This window comes from Epinephelus moara, chromosome 16, assembly GCF_006386435.1.
Source record: "Epinephelus moara isolate mb chromosome 16, YSFRI_EMoa_1.0, whole genome shotgun sequence".
Classification (NCBI taxonomy): domain Eukaryota; kingdom Metazoa; phylum Chordata; class Actinopteri; order Perciformes; family Serranidae; genus Epinephelus; species Epinephelus moara.
Window position 1 is genome coordinate 3,008 of NC_065521.1, and position 20,467 is coordinate 23,474.

Sequence of the window (20,467 nt, forward strand, 5' to 3'; positions counted from 1 at the left end):
AAGTCCCAATGTCCTCAAACGAGACGATAATAAAGTCCCAATGTCCTCAAACTACACGATAGTAAAGACCCAATGTCCTCAAACCAGACGATAATAAAGTCCCAATGTCCTCACACGAGACGATAATAAAGTCCCAATGTCCTCAGACAAGACGATTATAAAGTCCCAATGTCCTCAAACGAGACGATAATAAAGTCCCAATGTCCTCAAAGTAGACGATAATAAAGTCCCAATGTCCTCAGACAAGACGATTATAACGATAATAAAGTCCCAATGTCCTCAGACAAGACGATTATAAAGTCCCAATGTCCTCAAACCAGACGATAGTAAAGACCCAATGTCCTCAAACCAGACGATAATAAAGTCCCAATGTCCTCAAACTAGACGATAATAAAGTCCCAATGTCCTCAGACAAGACGATTATAAAGTCCCAATGTCCTCAAACTACACGATAGTAAAGACCCAATGTCCTCAAACCAGACGATAGTAAAGTCTCAATGTCCTCAAACGAGACAATAATTAAATACCAACGTCCTTAAAGACACACCACCAACGAAGGACTAATGGCTAAAAATTGTGGAAGAAATGTTGACACACATACTGAGACTACAAGAAGCACAACTAGAAAGACAGTGGGAGAAATGGACTCTATTAAAGTCTCACAGAGACAACACTGGACAGGAAATATAATCAATAGATACATTAATCCTTAAGGCTGTAAAATGTGTATCTGACCACGCAGTTTTTATTTCATTAGCTCTTATTTTGCAGTTATTTTATTATTCTATCAGGCTGTTGTAACCAACATATCAATGTCACAAAAATTAAACCTTAAGTGTCCTTAAGAGCAAACTTAAGGTGCTTTGTGCAACCGACCCAAGGACCTCAAAACTGCAGTTAAAGGGTAACTTTGGTATTTATCAACTTGGACTCTATTTTCCTATGTTTTTGTGAATACTGGAGACTTTTTTTTTTTTTTTAAATTGGTCCACTATTGAGTGTGAGCACAGCAGCCAGTAGCAGCGAAACAGGCTGCAATTTGACCACATCGTCAATGTGCATTCATTTAGAGTTTGTTTTTGTCACTGACAGGCTCAGGTCGTTATCACAAGTGTCTGACAGCATTGTGAAAAGGATCCCTACAGAGATAGACCTTTTTGTTTCACCACAAACAGCCCTGAAAACACCATCACCAAACCCACCAGACTCCATTTAAATAAACTGTCATTTTATTATCATAAAACACACTATATTCACAGTTGAAAGAAACAAAATAAAACTCACAGGCACCGTCTTGGTTCGTCTTTTCATTGTTTCAACAATCACCAACTCTGGTTAGGTTGAAATTAACCCTTAACTCACCCAGTTAGATGTGACAACATGCTGCCTCTATATATGCTAAAATTACTCTTTATTTGAATGGAGTCTGGTGGGTTTGGCGATGGTGATTTCAGGGCTGTTTCTGGTTGAACAAAAAGGTCTATCTCTGTTGGGATCATTTCCATAATGTTGTCAGACTTTTATAATAACAGTTTTAGTGAACGTACATTGACGGTTCATAATTGCCCGTTAATGTTACCTTTGAACTGCACTCATCCACTTAAACACCAAAATATCATACATAATTTTGTCTTGTAAAAATAAATTAAAAAAACAAAACACTTTGAAGACTGTTTCTCATTTTATTTAGAGTTGGTGGAGTAAAAATAATTCCCACTGATGCACATTAACGGACAAATATAAACCACTGACTGTCATTCTACAAAACTGCTGATGATCATCAAGTTTACATGTTTTAATTAGGCAGCAAGTCAAAGAGCCGAGGTTACAATTGTGCTTCAAGTACAGATTCCATTAACAATACGATCCATTGTTTCGGTTGCACAAACCATCCAAGTCAGTGGATCTGATGTGAAACCACAGACCTCTCTTCATTCATTGGCTGCTGGCAGTGAACGCTGCTCCCAGGGTTTCTACGAAGCAATGGACGTCGCTGAAGGAGTTGTAGAGCGGCACTGGAGCGATGCGCAGCACACTGGGCTCCCTCATGTCACACTGAACCACACCAAAGGACAAAGTTAATGTTGATATGTTCACCACTCCTCTGAAGATTCTGCTACAGCTGTTCAATACTCACAGCGACCCCCCTCTTCTCCAGCTCCTGGAAGACCTTTCGGATGGGGATGGAGAAGGAGAGTGAGAGCTGACAGCCTCTCTGCTGAGGGTCGGAGGGCGTGAGGATGCGCACGTGGGGTTTGTGAGGCTGCGTGGGGTCCTCGCTGTAATAATGGTGGATCAGATACTCCAGGTAGGCCGTCAGCAGGAGGGACTTCCTGCGCAATTCCTGCATACTGGTCATGTTAAACACCTGGCGAAATGAAAATGATGTCACTGACTAACCGTTTGAAACCTGAGCAAATTGGATTGATTTCTTTTAAAAACGTGGGAAGAAGGCAATGAGCACCAAAAGAAGAAATGATCCCAAAAATTTGCAAGAAATTACTGAAAAGAGAAAACTAAAAAAGAAAATTATTAACAACCAAACAAACAAACAAAAAAATACAGTTAAAAACAAACAAACAAGGAAATGACCAGGAAAGATTACTTAAAAATTATAATAACTCTGTAACATGATTTTAAAATGTAACAATGATGATAATAATAACAATAATGAATATTGCTTTATCCTATTTTTAAAAAAAAAAAAAATTCTAAATCTATTCAGTTATTGCATTTTGCAGGACATTTCTTATCAAGTTGATCATTGCCTTTTTTCCCCATGTTTCTGAGAAAAATCCCATCAATTTGCTCAGCGTTAAAAGCTTAAATACTTGTGAAAGGTGTCTGAAAGCAGCACGAGAAAAGTGATGTCGCTCCAGGTTTCAAAGGGTTAAAAAGGCTTTGTTTATCATCTCATGTTCAAATCTTTACAAAACATACAGTACATATCAAAGCCTGGGCTTAAAAAGTATGGTAAGTATGGTATTGTTAATTTTATCTCTTATCCTCTTGTTATTTTTTTTTTTTAAAGTAGATCTTTATCTCTTTAGTTTTATTTTTAATCTATGAATTTTAATTTATTGTAACTATTTTTATTACCATGTCTTGATTTTATTTTATTTGATTATTAGTTTTACCTAATATTTTGTTTGTTTTTGTATTATTATTATTATTATTAAACTTTTTTATTGTTATTTATATAATTTTTTAAATTTTTAATTAACTAGTTTCTATTTATATTTTGTTACCATCTCTATTTTATTTATTAATATTTATATTGTGTTATGAATGTATTTTTAATTCTTATCTTTTATTTTATTTTTATACATATATTTAAGCAATATCACACTCGAGCTCGTGATGTTATACTCGTATATCGTCACAGTGCCGAAGACAATCACAGCCGTGACGATATACGAGTACAACATCACGAGCTCGAGTTTTTATACAACAGTTCAACAGTTAAATAAGCAAGGCTGATTAAGAAATGTTGAAAAATGAGGACAAAATAGATAATTTAAGCATTTTATTTGTCTTCCGCCAACAAAAATAGTTCCCTCAGGACTCCGCTGTCACCGTTGCTATGTAACGCAGACATGGTGCGCCAGGCACTTACTCTTTATACACATTTATCTGCACGTTTCCATTAATTGTGCAGCCGGTGAAATAAGTCTCTGGTGACTGCATGGTGGACTGTCGCTTCACAGGCACAGCCGACTCTGCCTTCTGATCTGACAGTATGTTGCTTTTCTCCAAGTCATTGAGCTCCGCTGATGAAACACTGACAAACCTGGATGTGTGCTCAGATGGATTCAGCTTCTCCTCTCCCTCATCTTCCTCTGATGACCATTCATAGTTCAATTCAAAACTTATTTTAGGAAATAAATCCATATTTTTGGCTGTTTGACAGTGGATGAATTAATTAGCCTACAACGCAACTGCTGACCTAACTGACACTAACCGTCAGTTTTGATTTGATTGTTGATTGCAATCAGCTGTGAGGCGGAGTGATACATACACAGTGAAATAACCGTGATGTTGTACTCCAATATCGTCACGGTTTTACTGTCTCTCGACCAATCAGATTGCAGGGCCAGAACTAACTGTTGTATAATTTTGTATTATGAATTTATTTTTGATTCAGTCTCATCTGTTATTTTATTTCTCTAATTTTTATTTTTAACTGATTCATTTTTACTTGATTTTAATTAACATCTCTTTTATTTTTTATATTTATACTTTTATTTTTCATTATTGCTTTATTTTCAATTAAGTCTTATCTTTATTTTGTTTTTTATCTTTTTTAATTAATTTTACTCCATCTCCTTATATTGTTTTTATATTTATTTATTCTATTTCTATTTTTTGTAGTATGAAGTTATTTTAATTCTTATTTTATCTCTTTTTTTTATTTAATAAAATTATTATTAATTTTAAATTATTTTAATTAAATAATATTAATTAATACAACTATTAATTTAATTAAATTACTTATTTTTTATTACCATCTGTTTTATTTTTAATTTTATATATTTCTATTTGTATTGATTTTCTTTTTTTATTCGGTTTGACTATCTGTATATTTACTAAAAAAAAAAAATTTCAAACTGAAAGATTAAATATTCATTAGAGGCTGATTTTTATTTATTTAATTATTTTTTGCTTTAAAAGCCCAATAAACCTAAAAAAAATTTTTTTTTAAAAACCTCTAAAATATCTGAAAAACAAAAAAAAACATTTTTACTGAGCTAAAAACTGCTGTTTTTCTTTAAAAAGTTAAAATGTTTTTACAGGACAATGACATTTTATCTAGAGACCAAAAAAAAAAAAAACATAACCTGAGGGCATATTTATTGACAAGGGGGCTGTTAAGTTGATCGAGTGTTAGAAGCCTTGTAAAGTGCAGTGCAGTACCTGTAAACTGGCCTGCAGGGGGCAGACCAGCAGGATGGGCTGGTTTGACAGTCTGAAGCCGTTCACTCCAGGCTGCAGCTCCATCACTGACAACACACACAAACACCGTCACTGCTGCAGTAAACAACAACAACAACAACAACAACAACAGCATCTGTCTGTGTCTGACACTTTAAGCACGGACAAACATGAGGACACATTTAACCAGACGCATTCAGGGTGCAGGTGTGGATGGAATATCCAATGAGACCACAAGATGGCAGCATTCAGCTACTTGAACAGGTGAAGCTTGGACACATTTTGATATTAAACATTTAAGACAGAGCAGCAGCGCGTCGCACCGCAGGCTGCAGCTGGACGTCATGTAGAAATATCAGAGGTTATAAAACATGACTGAGCTCACCGTTACTCATCTGGAACCGAGTTTTCAGGTCATGTCCCCACCACCCCATCAGCCTGCACGAGACGGAGACAGAGGAAGAAACTGATGTGATGAAGCAGTTTGCAGAGATGAAGATTCTCAGTCATGCAGGGGGGTGCTCCATCAGCGCAGCTAAGAATATCCAGACTAAGGTGAAGTTTGACTCAACGCCAGCTCCCAGTCTGGCGCCAACCCGTTCCATCAAGTGAAATCAGCTGGCTCCAGTTGACGCTAAATCAAGCCTCACCTGTTGAGCCTCAACTCATGCACGCGCCCAGGGACAACAAAAAGCCCACACTAGTCGAGTGCCGAACATGTTGCAGTGTAAAAAGCAAAGGAAAGGAGCGAGCGGAGGCTTTTTCTACTATTTTATGTAAATCAGCGCATTTATCACATCATTGATTGCAGATTATGACATTTCTGAAATGATCAGTTTATAGGAAATAACCACATGACATTCGTTCTCTGACTCTAGCAGTGTTTTCTAGATGGTAGTAGGCATATGACGTGATTTGATGTGGCCGTGGAAATATAAATCTGAGTCCAGGATAACACTAAGGTTTCCTGCGTGACTCTTACTTACTCTTTCCTTCCATGGCCCAAAGACAATAACGGCTCTGCTGTCGGTGTTGGAGAAATTCAGAAGATACATTTCTTGTTTATTGTTTCTACTTTGCAGAAAGATTAAGACATTCGTCACTAATGCATTTTTGCTATTCAGTCCAGAGGAGAGCTCTCAGTGTCGCAGCCTCCCAGCCTGCTGCATGTGCAGGGGGCGGGGCCACCAATGACTCAACAACTCCTGTGCACGTGAGGGCAGAAACTCAACCCATCTTTCCAAACATCTAGTGACAGAGCATCACATACAGGCAGGTAATGCACCGTTTGTCACCACCTAGCTTGTAGTTCATTTCCTGTTACCTTCCTTCCACCTCAGCTATGGTGAATTCCACAACAATAATTCATTCAGGTGTCTGAGGTGTCTGCCATTTTCCCTGTTTAAGGGTTTTTTGGGGGAGTTTTTCCCTTACCCACTGTGAGGGTCCAGGGACAGAGGGACTTTATTCTTGTAATATTGACTTTTTTTCTCATAAATATTACAACTTTATTCTTGTAATATTATGACTTTTTTTCTCATAAATATTACAACTTTATTCTTGTAAATATTATGACTTTTTTTCTCATAAAAATTACAACTTTATTCTCGTAAATATTATGACTTTTTCTCAGTTATGACTTTATTCTCGTAATATTATGACTTTTTCTCAGTTACAACTTTATTCTTGTAAATATTATGACTTTTTTTCTCATAAAAATTACAACTTTATTCTTGTAAATATTATGACTTTTTCTCAGTTACAACTTTATTCTCGTAATATTTTGACTTTTTCTCTCATAAAAATTACAACTTTATTCTTGTAATATTGACCTTTTTTCTCATAAAAATTACAACTTTATTCTTGTAAATATTATGACTTTTTCTCGGGACGACTTTATTCTCGTAATATTACGACTTAATTCTCGAAATCTCCGATTTTTTTTCCTTCAATATGGCCCTAATACTCAGTCGTAGAAAAAAGAACCAATAAGAGTACCGTTAAAGTACTGGATCGCCGAGCAGTATCGCTAAGAGTCGTAGAGTCATTAAAATCTTACCGACACCCATCCCTAAGCAAGAGTTTTATCTTGCTTGTGTCGACTGTGAATTAAGTTAATAACTCACCAGACTTCATTTAAAAAAACAGTAATTATATTACCATAAAATACACTAAGTTAAAAGTTGATAGAAGCTAATTAAAGCTCATAAAAAGCTGTCCTGGTTCGTCTTTCCACTGCTCAAACAATCACCAACACTGGTTTAGTTGAAATTAACCCTTAACTCACAGAGTTAGATGTGAACACATGCTGCCTCGATACACGCTAAAATTACTGTTAATTTAAATGGAGTCTGGTGGGTTTGCCGATAGCTATTTTTGGGCTGTTTCCAAGGGATCCTTTCCATAATGTTGTCAGACACTTAGAATAACAATCTGAGCCTGTCAGTGGCAAAAACAAACACTTTTAGTGGATGTAAATGGACGGTGTGTTACACTGCAGCCTGTTTTGCTGTAGAAACTGTCGTCACCTAGACACAAAAATATGGGAAAATAGGATTGAAAAACACGAAAGTCACCCTTGAGGTTAAGAATTTGGTTTCTCCCTTAAGTCGCTTAAAGAAAGCCAACTGTAAAAACTTCACTTAACTAAAAAAGCTTCACTAAAATTAGACAAAAACTAACAACTGTAAACGGTGTTTGTCCACACTCACGCAGGTTTGATGGTGTCTTTATGTTTCTCGTGGATAAACGCCCCGGCTAGACCACCAGCACCTGAGTTGATATACTGAAAGAAGACAGGAAGTCATCACTTATACATGCGCAAAATTCACCCCGATACATGTTTGATGACACAATCAGTGGACACAAAGGACCCAGGTCTGACCTTGTAGGAGCACCAGCAGGCAAAGTCGACGCCCCAGTCGTGCAGTTTCAGCTCGGCGTTTCCGGCAGCGTGAGCGCAGTCAAAACCAACATAGCAGCTCTGAGAGACGGACAAAAGTAGAATTATTGCTTTGTGGTACTAAAAAGTATGAGCAGTATAAAGTACAGTATGTGCCTCCAAAATGTAGTGGAGTACAAGTAAAGTATGGAGTACATGAAATCAGGAAACATTAACAGGAAGTGACGATAGATTTATCCATGTTACCTTCCTTTGTCCGGCCTCGGTGATGGCGGCCATGTCGAACAGCTGCCCGGTGTAATACTGAACTCCGCTGAACATCACCACCGCGATGGAGTCGCCCTCCTTCTCGATCACCTCCAGGATGTCCTCAGTCCTCAGAGTCTCCTCTCCCTGAAGAGAACGCCAGGACGAAGCATTGATTGATGATCAGTTACAGACGTCAGTTGTGGGTGAGAGTTAAAGTAGATATGAATTGTGGGTAAACTGTGAGGCTCTGGTACCGGTCTGGGCGACAGCAGCAGCATGCTCTTCTGAGGGTCGAATCCTCGCAGCTGGATCTGAGATTCTACGGCGTACTGAGAACGAGACAGAGGAGAGACATTGGACTCAACACAAGAAGAGACAAGAGTACAGACGCACATTTCATTCACTGAGTAAAACAAAAACTGACACCTTATCTCATAATTACGACAAAAGATCTTGTAACAACAAGATCCTGATGACGAACTTTCGAGATCCTGATCTAGATCCTGATCCAGGGATGAAGTTGCCATGTGTAATATACAGATGTGAAAGGCGTCAAAGCGGCAATATGTGACGACTTCGGAATGAGAACGGGCTGGATATCCGCCGTTTTTCACAGCTGTTATCTTCAGTAGCTCTGGGATATGTTGGAAAGCTGATTTAGGCAGATATTTCACAACGACACCAGGATCTCATGACTACGAGGTAAGATCTCGTAATTACAACATCAGGATCTCGTAATGCCAAGGTCTTACATTGTTAAGATGAGATAAAGAGTCTTTTTCAAGGTGGTCTGAATTGTTCGCAGAGCTCGTTGTGTCAATGGAAAGAAATAACACTTGGAATTGAAGTAATGGAAAGAACGTATGGATGCTTGTTTGTCATGATGTACCAATTCTTTGGCTTTGTCTTGAGATTAAAAGACCCTCAAATGTGCAACTCTATGTCTCAGCCTCTCTTATTTTAAGTCTCCTTTATGCTACAACATAATTGCCGTTGTCGGCAGGACAACGCTACAACGAATGCTACAACAAATACAGAGAATCCCATAAAAAGTTCCTAAACATATCAGGAAAACTCTGACGCAATAATCACCAGAAACTATCTGCTTGAAGTTCATCCGAATCTCTTGTTTCACACAAACTTCCTGTTGTTATTTCAATCACGATTTGGGTCAATTGGACGGTTTCGGCAGCTAAAATATGCGTCAATCGTCTTCAGCCCAGCGCCTTTTCCTCTACGTTTCCCAAATCTCAGTGGCAGTGGCGACAGTAGCCTTGAGTCTCCCTTGGTTGGCGAGCTCTAGAGTCCAAATCCAAAAAAGTAAAGGTTTTGGAAGAACACAGAATTTAGTTGTTTGCTTTTACCGCCAACTCTGCAAAGTTTAAGCTCCAAATAAAATATAGTAATGAATGCTTATTGAGACCGATTTGATTTCACTAAAAAACGAATCCTATAGTAGCGTTCATATGAGTCATAGGAAAACCTTTGATTCTTCTGGGAGGTAGAAACTTCATTTGAAATAGTACAACAGATGGTAATGTGCGGATGATCTCAGATTAATTTAGACAATACTTTTGACAACTTGAATTCTCGTCCTATATTTGCACGAGTCACTTGTAGAAGCCTTCGTCTGTGTATTCATCTCAATTCTTTCTGCATTAAACTCCCTCCTGGATGTTAAACCCACATTTGCATCATGCAGAACAAACTCAGTTTAGCCTTTAACTCTTAACATCCAATCAGTGCAGCAGTATTACAGCAGCTATGCAGTAAAAAGGGATTTACACATCCTCCAGCAGCAAAGGGGGGATTTTATAGAAAACTGGTGTTGGGACTTTGACCCGAACAGAACAAGCACCTGAAAACACCTGCTGGTTTACTCACATGGTCTGAAGGAAAGGCTTTGTCCTCTAGAAGGATTTTGTGGCGAGCTGCAGTGGGTTTGTAGAAGGACAGCTGCAGAATGACAACACACAACGAATGTTAGTGCTTAAAGTTGATTGAATATCTACATTCAATTCAAGTTTACAGGTGGTTGATTATAAATTCCTGACAATCTTTTGCATATTGAGAACTTCAGACTTTTGTTTTGGCATCTAACAATGTAAACTATTGAAGGAAGTGACTATGTTACCAGCAGGAGGTGTAAATTAACCGTCAGGCCGTTCATCAGTGCCACCTCCTCAGGTTTAGCTCCTGGAACAAACAGAGACAATCATTGAAGATTCATTAAGAAATCTGTCACGAGAGGTCGTTAAAAGCACCAGAGCTGAAATAATTAATCCAGTAAGTAATTTAGCAAGAAATATTGCTCAACATTTACTATTTTCAGCTTCATTATGAGTTCTGGACTGTTGTTGTCTGACGAACGTTATTGAAGATGCCACATTTTCTGACATTTTTAGACCCAACAATTTATAATGTAACCATAAAAATAATCAATAGATTTGTCTGTAATGAAAATAAGAGCTAGCTGCAGCCACCAGGGTTCATGATCTCAGTGATCACTGAGCCCAGGAACTGAAAATCAGGTGAACTTACACACCTGAACAAACCTGTGTACAAAAGTTCAAAATGCAGACCGCACTCAGACCGTGTGTATGTAACTGCAGATTTGTTTGAAGACCTTTATGTGACCTTTGGACTCTACAAAAAGTGCAGCGACCTGAACCAGTTGCTTCACAGAGGAATTATGGAGTTTCTCTGACAGAAAACATGGACGCGTCACACACAGAAGATCTATACAGTCAGCACAGTTTCAAGATTAGAGTCAGCAATTCAGTATCTGACCAAATGTCTCCCCTTCTGTTCCTGAGATATGACGTTAAATAACGGACATAAAAGTGTTTTATACAGAACATTATGGTGTCACAGTGAAGTTGACCTTTGACCTTTTGGATATAAAATGTCATCATTTTATCCTGTGAGAACATTTGTGTGAAATTTTGTCATAATTAGTGAATGAATTCTTGAGTTATAGCCAAAAACATGTTTTGTGAGGTCACAGTGACCTTGCCCTTCGACCTTTGACCACCAAGTTCTAATCGGTTTACTCTTGAGTCCAAGTGGATGTTTGTGCCAAATTTGAGAAAATTCCCTCAAGGCCCTCTTGAGATATCATGTTCACGAGAACGCAATGGACGAGGTCACAGTGACCTTGACTTTTGACCTTTAACCACCACATTCTAATCAGTTCATGCCTGACGCAAAGTGGATGTTTGTGCCAGATTTTTCTTTTTTTAATTCTCTCGAGATGTCCTTGAGATATCACATTGACGAGAATGTGATGGATATAAGGTTGCAGTGATCTTGACTTTTGACCAATTCATTGCTGAGTCCAGGGAAACATTTGTGCCAAATTTGAAAAAAAATCCCTTAAGGCATTTTTGAGATTCAACATTCACAAGAATAAGACAAATGAGGTCACAATGACCTTGACCGTTGGCCCATGACAAATGTCTCCCTTTCTGTTCCTGAGATATGACGTTAAAACATGATGATGTCACAGTGGAGCTGACCTTTGACCTTTTGGATGTAAAGAGTCATCACTTCATTATTTTATCCTGTTAGAAAGTTGTGAGGTTTTCTCAAAATTAGCGTATGAATTCTTGAGTTATGGCCGTAAACATGTTTTGTGAGGTCACAGTGACCTTTGACCACAAATTTCTAATCAGTTTATTCTTCAGTCCAAGTGGACGTTTGTGCCACATTTAAAGAAATTCCCTTGAGGTGTTCTTGATAGGGCTTCACCCCCGACTAAGAATTTTCCTAGATTTACAGTTTACATATCACCTTGGGTTCGTCCTTCCTGCCCGACATGTTATCAACTAGCCTGCGGAATAGCCGTAGGTACCACCCCTGGAAATGAACGCGTGGCCACTTCCTGTGTCTGTCTTTTCACATTAAATTCCCACATGGTCCAATCCTATAGGTTTTGATTTATTTTGACAAGGTGCAGCTCCTAATAGAGTTTCACATTTTATTTTGTTTTTCTGTGACTACGCGACCAATGACATCTTGCCGAATAATAACCTTTCTGGTTGACTGTCAGGGGGCAGCCCTAGTTCCTACTTACAGACTCGTTGACTCAATTCCATTTCTCCCCTTTTCTTGGCCCTTCCCCTCACGAAAACGCGCAAAACCGAGAGGAAGAGCCAAGACAAGGGCTAAGGGGAAGAAATGGAATTGGTCCTAGGTCTGTAAGTTCTCAGGGCTTGAGTCAACGAGTCTGTAAGGGATCCATTTGGGATTGGGGGATCATGTTCAACGAGGATGGGACGGACGGACGTACCGAAAACATAATGCATACGGCCACGGCTACTGGCAGTGTGGAGGCATAAAAAAGGTGTACGAGCATCAACTATCCAGAACTAGGAGGGCACTTGGAGAGCACAAACCTCCACAGAACAGTCAAGCTTCTTGGTGCGAACTTGGAAAAGGAATTAAACTCAAGAAGATAAACTACAGTGTCTCTTACCCACAACGTTAGCCATGAGCTCCTCTATGTTGTTTTCAGCCCACGCCCAAGGTCGAGAGCCTTCGGTGTGACCGTGGACGCCCCTGTAAGAAGAGCTCTTTTAAAGTCACTAAACATTTTCATCTTATTGAAATCAATTGTCAAATATATGATCGTACATACATCTTGGCCCACTTCTCCAGCTCCTCGTCCAGGTACTTCTTGGCCATCTTGGGCTGGAGCCCCAACGAGTTCCCCACAAGGTAGATGCACTCCTTGTCGCCGTCGACCAGCGAGAGATCAGCTGCACAAACACCAGAGGAAGTATCCAACCTGAGTTACTACAGACACTGAGGTTACCCAGATGACTTTGACGCTCATGTACTCACAGGGAGGCAAATCTGCTATTCTGGGCACCAGGAATTTCTCCCTGAGATGCCTCAGTTTGTCGTGTTTGTCGAGGTACGTGGCCACTTCTGCTGAGGTCAGACTGCAGCCCAGAGAGGCCGAAACTCGCTCCAGAGTTTCTCTTGGAGTTGAGCCAGTGAACAGGTCCATGACTGTGGGACTGGGCGGCTGCTGGACTGCAGAGACAGGAAACACAAGGCTTTTTAAAACTGGACATATTGTGACAGGCAGGTTTTATACAGCAGGGTGGAGATGGACAGCTACCATCAGCAGCTCCTCACTGCTCTCCACATGGTCCTCCACACCTCCTCAGCCTCACAGCACTTCCTGGTTCATGTGACATGTGACTGAGCTGACCAATCAGAGGCCAGGAGGAGTCACACTGAGGTAAATGTGGGGGAAACCACAGAGGTAGATTCTGCAAATTACTGTCACCGATTTAAAATTAATAATGGATGTATTTTAACTTGTAAATATGGTTTTGGTAAATTAACTAAAGTTTATTAATAAGCTTAACTTCACATTTAAGGCTTAATATATGAACTATAAAGGGCTTTTTCCCACAGAGTATATTAAAGTAATTGCAGTGGTCGTTTCACTACTGACGTTCATTTTATTTCTCTCTGTAAGTTTGTTAAGTTTTTGCTACATTTATTATTTATTTATTTATTTATTTATATTCTTGACTGTACTTTTTATTTATTTATTTATTTACTTATTTATATCTATTTTAGCATGGAAGCTTATTAAGTTTTGCTTTGTTTATTTATTATTTATTTTTTGAAATTCTTGATTGTACTTGATATATTAATTAATTTACTTATTTATTAATATATATTTTAACATGTTAATTTGACAAGTTTCTGCTCCATTTATTTATTTTTTTATTTATATTCTTTATTGTATTAATTATTCCTTTTTTATGTTAATATTTATTTATTTATATAATTATATATATTATATATTAGCATGTTAGTTTGTTGAGGTTTTTGCTCCATTTATTTATTTGTCAATTATGTATTTATATTCTTTATTGTAGTCATTTTTTTGTTTATTTATTTATCAAAATATTTATTTATTCATCTATTTTAACATATGATTGTTAGATTTTTCTTCCAATTATTTATTTATTTATTATTTATTTATTTATTTATATTCTTGATTGTACTTTTTATTTATTTATTTACTTATTTATATCTATTTTAGCATGATAGTTTGATAAGTTTTTGCTCCATTTATTTATTTATTTATTTATTTATTCATCTATTGTATTAATTATTTTTGCTTATTTTCTATGTTAATATTTATTTATTTATATCTATTTTAGCATGTTAGTTTGTTAAGGTTTTTGCTCCATTTATTTATTGTATCAATTAGTTTTGTTTATTTATCAAAATATTTATTAATTCATCTATTTTAACAAATGAATTTGTTAGATTTTTCTTCCAATTATTTATTTATTTATTTATATCCTTTATAACATTCATTAATTTTATTTATTATTTTTTTATTCATTTATGTATTTACTTTCTATCTAAACATGTGAATTTGTTAGTTTTTGCTCCATTCATTTATTATTTAATTAATAATGTTCTTAATTGTATTCATTATTTTTGTTTATTCATTTATTTATCTTCCACTCTTGATGTGTTGGCCAGTCTCCTGTGGATGTGGGGCAGACTCAATTCAGATAATAACAAACTGTATGATTTATAATGTGTAAATGTTTTTAAAAAAAACCCAACAACAATAAAAATATTTGAATATTTATAAGATGATCTACTGAAGTATACGGGTCCAAAATACATTTTCCAGAACATAATCTGAGTGCAGGAGCATAGTTATGAGTACATCTGGAAATATATCTCAAAATTAACTTCAAAATTCTAAATTTAAATACTGGCATCAAGCACCTATTTAAACAACCTCTGTTCATTCAAGATGTCATTTGTCCCAAAACTAAAAAACACAAATTTGCCCTCCAGACCTTTTTACTTTAAAGATAAGTGAACAGTCATAATTAAACACAACAGTCGTGTGTCAGCTCTGAATACACAGCAGGCCTATATTCTGCAGGTTAAATGCTTTTGGTTTACACAATAAATCATCTGCAGGACGAGTTATTAATTCCTTCATGAAGAAAATACCTGTGTTGAACTGAAACATGTAACTCACCGTGTGTGGATGAGCTTCCTGTCGTCAGATAGCGGTCAGACTGAAGAGCAGTCAGAGTGAATCCCCGACTCTTTGACCTCTGTGTTCAGCCTTGAGTTAATCATTGTTTCAATGAACTAAGCGTGAGATAACATCTCAGATTATTAACCAACCAATAACAGATATTTCATGTCAGCTAAACATGGCCTGTAAACTCTGGGATCAGACTAATCAAATGACCTTTTAAGAGAGTTCCCCTTTTTCATGGTTTCAGTTTCACGTGTGAAAATCCACACATACAGAGTGAAGTTCCACAAAAGGCAAAACCTCAGTGACGGAACAACTGGTTCCTCTGGAAATAAAGTCAACTCAGATAAAGTTCCACTAGATGGCAGCAAAGTGTTGGCAAGCTTAGAGGAAAGAGACAAAACATTAAAGTGAATATATTCAGTGGAAGAAAGATGGTAGGTACATACAATTTAATTTGGCCTGAATATTTAGTTTGCTATTAGATATAACGTCAATAAAACGTCCAAAAAATATTTCGAAAAAAATGTCCGAACAATATGAAAAAAAAAGTCTGAAAAAAAATATTAATGAAATGTTGGAAAAATATGAATAAAATGACTGACAAAATATTAATAAAATGTCCAAAGAACATCAATAAAATTTCCCCCCAAAAAATCAATAAAATGTCAGAAAAAAATATAAACAGAATGTCAAAAAAAAAAATCAATTAAAATGTCCAAAAAATGTTCATAAAATATCCAAAAACTATCAATAAAATGTCCGACAAAAATATTTTTAAAATGTCTGCAAAAATGTTAATATAATGTCCACTAAATATTGATAAAATGTCCGAAACAATATCAATAAAATGTCAGAAAAAAATATTAATAAAATGTCCAAAAACTTTCAGTAAAATGTCTGAAAAAATATTTTAAAAAATGTAGAAAAAAATCAATAAAATGTCTGAAAAATGTTAATAAAATGTCCAAAAACTATCAATAATATGTCCAAAACATATGAATAAAATGTCCGACAAAAATATTATTTAAATGTCTGGAAAAAAAAGTTAATAAAATGTCCAAACAATATCAGTAAAATGTCCAAAAATATTAATACAATGTCCAACAAAAATATTATTAAAATGTCTAAAAAAGTTAATAAAATGTCCAAAAACTTTCAATAAAGTGTCTGAACAAATATTAATAATATGTAAAAAAAAAAAATCAATAAAACGTATGAAAAATGTCAAAATACTAAAATTATCAATATGTCCAAAAAATATGAATAAAATATCTGATAAAAATACCATTTAAAAATGAAAAATAATATACGATATACTGCTAAAACAGAAAAAATACAAATAAAAATGAGTATGTGTGTACTATGTTAAAGCTAATATTATTCATAAATTATTTTTCATTAACGAAATTAGACAGTTTGTAATTATTGAACTATATTTATGTTTATTTGACTGTTATTGGTTGTGTTTTGCTGTATTTTGTAGCAAACGTTCATTGTGAATGTTTAATATGTATCACTATGTGATTTGTTTTTAAGTTTGTGTTTAAAATCTGAATAAACCTTGTTTGAAAATCACTTAAAATATTCTTAATATAACTTTAGGGACTTGTGTTTGTCTGCTTTTCTGTACTCTAAGTTCACAAGAGTTTTATTGCATCTTCTTCCTCACCTTCTCTTCTTCCTCTGCCTCATTATTCGTCTCCTCCTCACAGCTCGCTAAGCCGTCTGCTTTCATTTCATCACGTTAGCTGGAGTTCCTGCTGAAGGTGTTGTTTTCCATCCAAACTGCATCAAACTGTGCTCGGACCTGAAATAAAACACACATTGTGTAAATTATAAGCACAATATTATTTTGATTAAGATGTATTTATTTGTCTAAATCGACATCCGATTTAATAAAGTGCGGAGAGCCAATCAGAGCTGAGTACAGTGATGATGAGTGGGGTTTTTAATTACCCATATCAGAGCAAAACAGACTTTTTTTTTCTCACAGCAACCTGACAGTGCATCAGTGACACCTCACTGTTTGGGAAATGTCTCATAATCAAAGTTGACAGAGTGAGAAAAGCAAACGCTGAAGGTTTAGAGGTCGCGCTGTCCTCTGACCTCCAGTATGGAGGTGTAACTGTCCCTCGGTGAGGCCCAGCAGCCTGTGTTTTGACTCAAAGTGAGGCCAGGACCATCTGCCAAACAACATCTTTGCAAAACCTCCTGAATTCACACTCTGACTGACATATACTACATTTTTATTTTTTTCATTTATTCACTGAACTTTCAAAGGACCCGAGAGGGTGCCCTGGGGAACTCCTTTAAAAAAAAGTCATGACCCCGAACACTAGTTGCGTATTTGCTGTTTACTGGAACTGAGGAACTACCTGTAAAACTCTCAGCTGAAATGTCCCAATGTCTTGTTAAAAATATCCAATTTGGTTGTCACAAACACTGTTGGAATTGTCTCAACAATACCTAGTTTCGTCGCCACAAACACAGCAGGAAGTGTTCCAACTTTGTTTAAAAAAACTACTCAATTTGGTCGCTACAAACTTGGCTGGAAATATCACTATGTCTCTTCAAAAATACTCAGTTTGGTTGCCACACAGCTGGAAAGGTCTCAACGTCTTGTTACAAAATACCCAGTTTGTTAACAACAAACACAGCTGGAAATGCCCTAACCTCTCTTCAGAAAAATATACGGTTTGGTTGCCATAAACATGACAGGAAATGTCCTGGCATCTTGTTAAAAATCACCCAATTTGGCCGACACTAACACAGCTGGAAAGGTCTCCATCTTGTGAAAAAATACCATTTGTTCGGCACAAACACAGCAGGAAATGTCCCAAACTCTCATAAAGAAATACAGAATTTTGATGCTATAAACACAACGGGTATGTCCCAGCATCTCATTAAAAATAAGCCACATTGGCCGCCACAAACACAGCTGAAAAGGTCTCAACATCCTGTTAAAAAATACCTCATTTGATTGCTACAAACACAGCAGAAAATGTCCCAACCTCTTGTTAAAGAATACTCGATTTGGTTGCTACAAACACAACTGGAAATATCACCATGTCTCTTTAAAAAGACTCAGTTTGGTCACCATAAACATGGCTGAAAATGTCCCAACCTCCCTAAAAAAAATACCTGGTTTGGTCACCACTAACACGGCTTTAAATGTCCTGACCTCTTGATAAAAATACCCAGTTTGTTTACCACAGACACAGCTGGAAATGTCCCAACCTCTTGTGAAAAAAATACCTGATCTGGTTGCCACAAACACAGCTGGAAATGTCCTGACCTGTTAATAAAAAATACCCAGTTTGGTCGCTACAAACGCAACTGGAAATGTCCCAACCTCTTGTGAAAAAATACCTGGTTTGGTTGCCATTAACACGGCTGGAAAGGTCTTAACCTCTCGTTAAAAGTACCCAATGTGGTTGCCACAAACAAAGCAGGAACTGTCCCAACCTCTAGCTAAAAATGACATGATTCGCTACAAACACGGCCGGAAATATTCCTATGTTGCTTGTTAAAAATACTCTCCCATCACTTGCATTAGAAGTAAATCACAAAGGAATCTCTCCTTTGCCAGTATTAACAGCATGAATGATTACAAAACATTGTCCCTTCACGCTTCATGTAGATGAGTCCATATAAGCCTTGAAACTATAGATCCGCCTCACTGACTCAGCTCACTGCTGACATGACCTTCAGGAAAGCTTTAGTAGAAGTGCCCTTTAGGTCAAGCTGATTGACCTTTGACCCCATTCACCCGCTCTCTAAGTTTTCATTATCAGGTCATGGTTGTTTTCCACAAGAGCTGGAAACAATATCCGCAAATTAGCTTGTCACAACTTCTCTGCGACAAACGGTCGTAAACAAAACAACCAGAAAACAGATTTTTACCACAACTGCACTCTTTAAAAAAACTGTCATTTCACAGACGTCAGCAGAAGTTGGTGTTTTGAGAAAGCTGAGCGGGCAGACGTGTTTAAAATGACTCAAGGTTTTTTAAGAGTGCAGAAGCAATATGGTTGCAAGATGTTTGGGTTTGCATTGTAGCCGCTGACATGCCTCTTGTATGTTCTGCCCTTGTTTTTCTCACAGTAAAGGAGGATGTGTGACATCTGGAAGCGCTCAGGAGGCAGGACTGAAACTTCCCCCCTTGTCGTTTCTCAGGGCACCAACATCAAAGGAGGCAGCAGATAATGTTTCCTCTCCTGTTCAGGCACTTCAGCAAGGAGCAGCCGCCACTGCAGTCTCAGACCAGGGGGGTTTTCGGGAGGTTCCCGAGAGTCTAATGTGGATGATATGGCACTTCTGAACACATGCAGGACAGGTGTGAAAATGTTGAGAGTTACAGGACAAATTGAGGTTGTAGTACAGCAGGCAGAATGACAGGAGAGTGTACACAAGGAGTTTAAGTTTATGTCCCCAGTGTCCTGTGGGAGGTTTCTAGGTTTCCATGTTAACACCAAGTCAGGTTTGGCAATGAATATCAGGAGATACCCAAATATAGATACCAAGCACCTAGGAGTTACCCATAGACACCAATATTTTTGCTATATTGTGAGTAATTTCCTTATCGTCTCTAGTTGTATTTGGCCAGTGAGGTTCTGAGTATTTATACAATCAAGCAACTTAATTTTAAGGTATTTAAAATGCTATCTTCGCTAAAGTTGTCAATGGAATCTGGTCAATTTATCTCTTATTGAATTTCCTGAAAGAAAACATCAAGATATTTACTATTATCATATAAAAAAGCAACTCATTCACCAAAATAAAGTTTTGCTTTTTCAACCCTCAGATGTGTTGAATTTGTTTGTTTCACAGGTAGCAAATAAGTTCAAATTTAACATTTCTTTACTTTTCAGTTTTCAGTTTTTTGTTGTGAAGACCCTGCCACAAACTGGCTGGAAATGCACCGACATCTCGTTAAAAAATACCCTATTTAGTCGCCACAAAGACAGCTGGAAATGTCATGACCTCTCATTCAAAAACATCCGGTTTGGTCCCCATAAACATGTCTGGACACATCCCAATATCTCCTTAAAAAATATCTGATATGGTCTCCAAAAACAGGGCTGGAAATGTCCTGACCTCTTCCAAAGAAATACCCAGTTTGGCGACCACAAACACGGCTGCAAAGGTCTCACTGTCTAGTAAAAGAAATATCAGAATCAGAAATACTTTATTGATCCCCGAGGGGAAATTATTTATGTTACAGGTGCTCCTTGCAAGAGAGGAAAGATACGTGAAAATATAAGAAATTTAAACAATAGTATTTACAAATATATAGTTAAATAAACAGGAATTATTAACAAACATAAACGTAAATA

The 20,467-nt window shown here is 36.9% G+C and overlaps 1 protein-coding gene across 3 annotated transcripts in view; it reads right to left on the minus strand.

The window, feature by feature from the left end:
• kynu (kynureninase) overlaps positions 1–20,467 on the minus strand; it is a 41,730-nt gene that overhangs the window by 2,728 nt on the left and 18,535 nt on the right. The window contains exons 1-14 of one of the 3 annotated variants that reach the window (XR_007571168.1): positions 15,123–15,358; positions 12,929–13,123; positions 12,723–12,843; positions 12,561–12,643; positions 10,218–10,279; positions 9,968–10,039; positions 8,338–8,412; positions 8,081–8,227; positions 7,817–7,915; positions 7,644–7,717; positions 5,318–5,370; positions 4,915–5,000; positions 2,138–2,368; positions 1,926–2,055 (exon numbers count right to left, since the gene is read on the minus strand). Coding sequence is in view for 2 of the 3 variants with exons in the window: in XM_050064094.1 (XP_049920051.1) it covers positions 1,936–2,055; positions 2,138–2,368; positions 4,915–5,000; positions 5,318–5,370; positions 7,644–7,717; positions 7,817–7,915; positions 8,081–8,227; positions 8,338–8,412; positions 9,968–10,039; positions 10,218–10,279; positions 12,561–12,643; positions 12,723–12,843; positions 12,929–13,097 (1,392 nt within the window). In the remaining variant the exon portion in view is untranslated. Of the gene's footprint in view, positions 1–1,668; positions 2,056–2,137; positions 2,369–4,914; positions 5,001–5,317; positions 5,371–7,643; positions 7,718–7,816; positions 7,916–8,080; positions 8,228–8,337; positions 8,413–9,967; positions 10,040–10,217; positions 10,280–12,560; positions 12,644–12,722; positions 12,844–12,928; positions 13,124–15,122; positions 15,359–16,800; positions 16,939–20,467 lie in introns of those variants that run through there. The other 2 variants (XM_050064094.1, XM_050064093.1) reach the window with 2 other exon arrangements.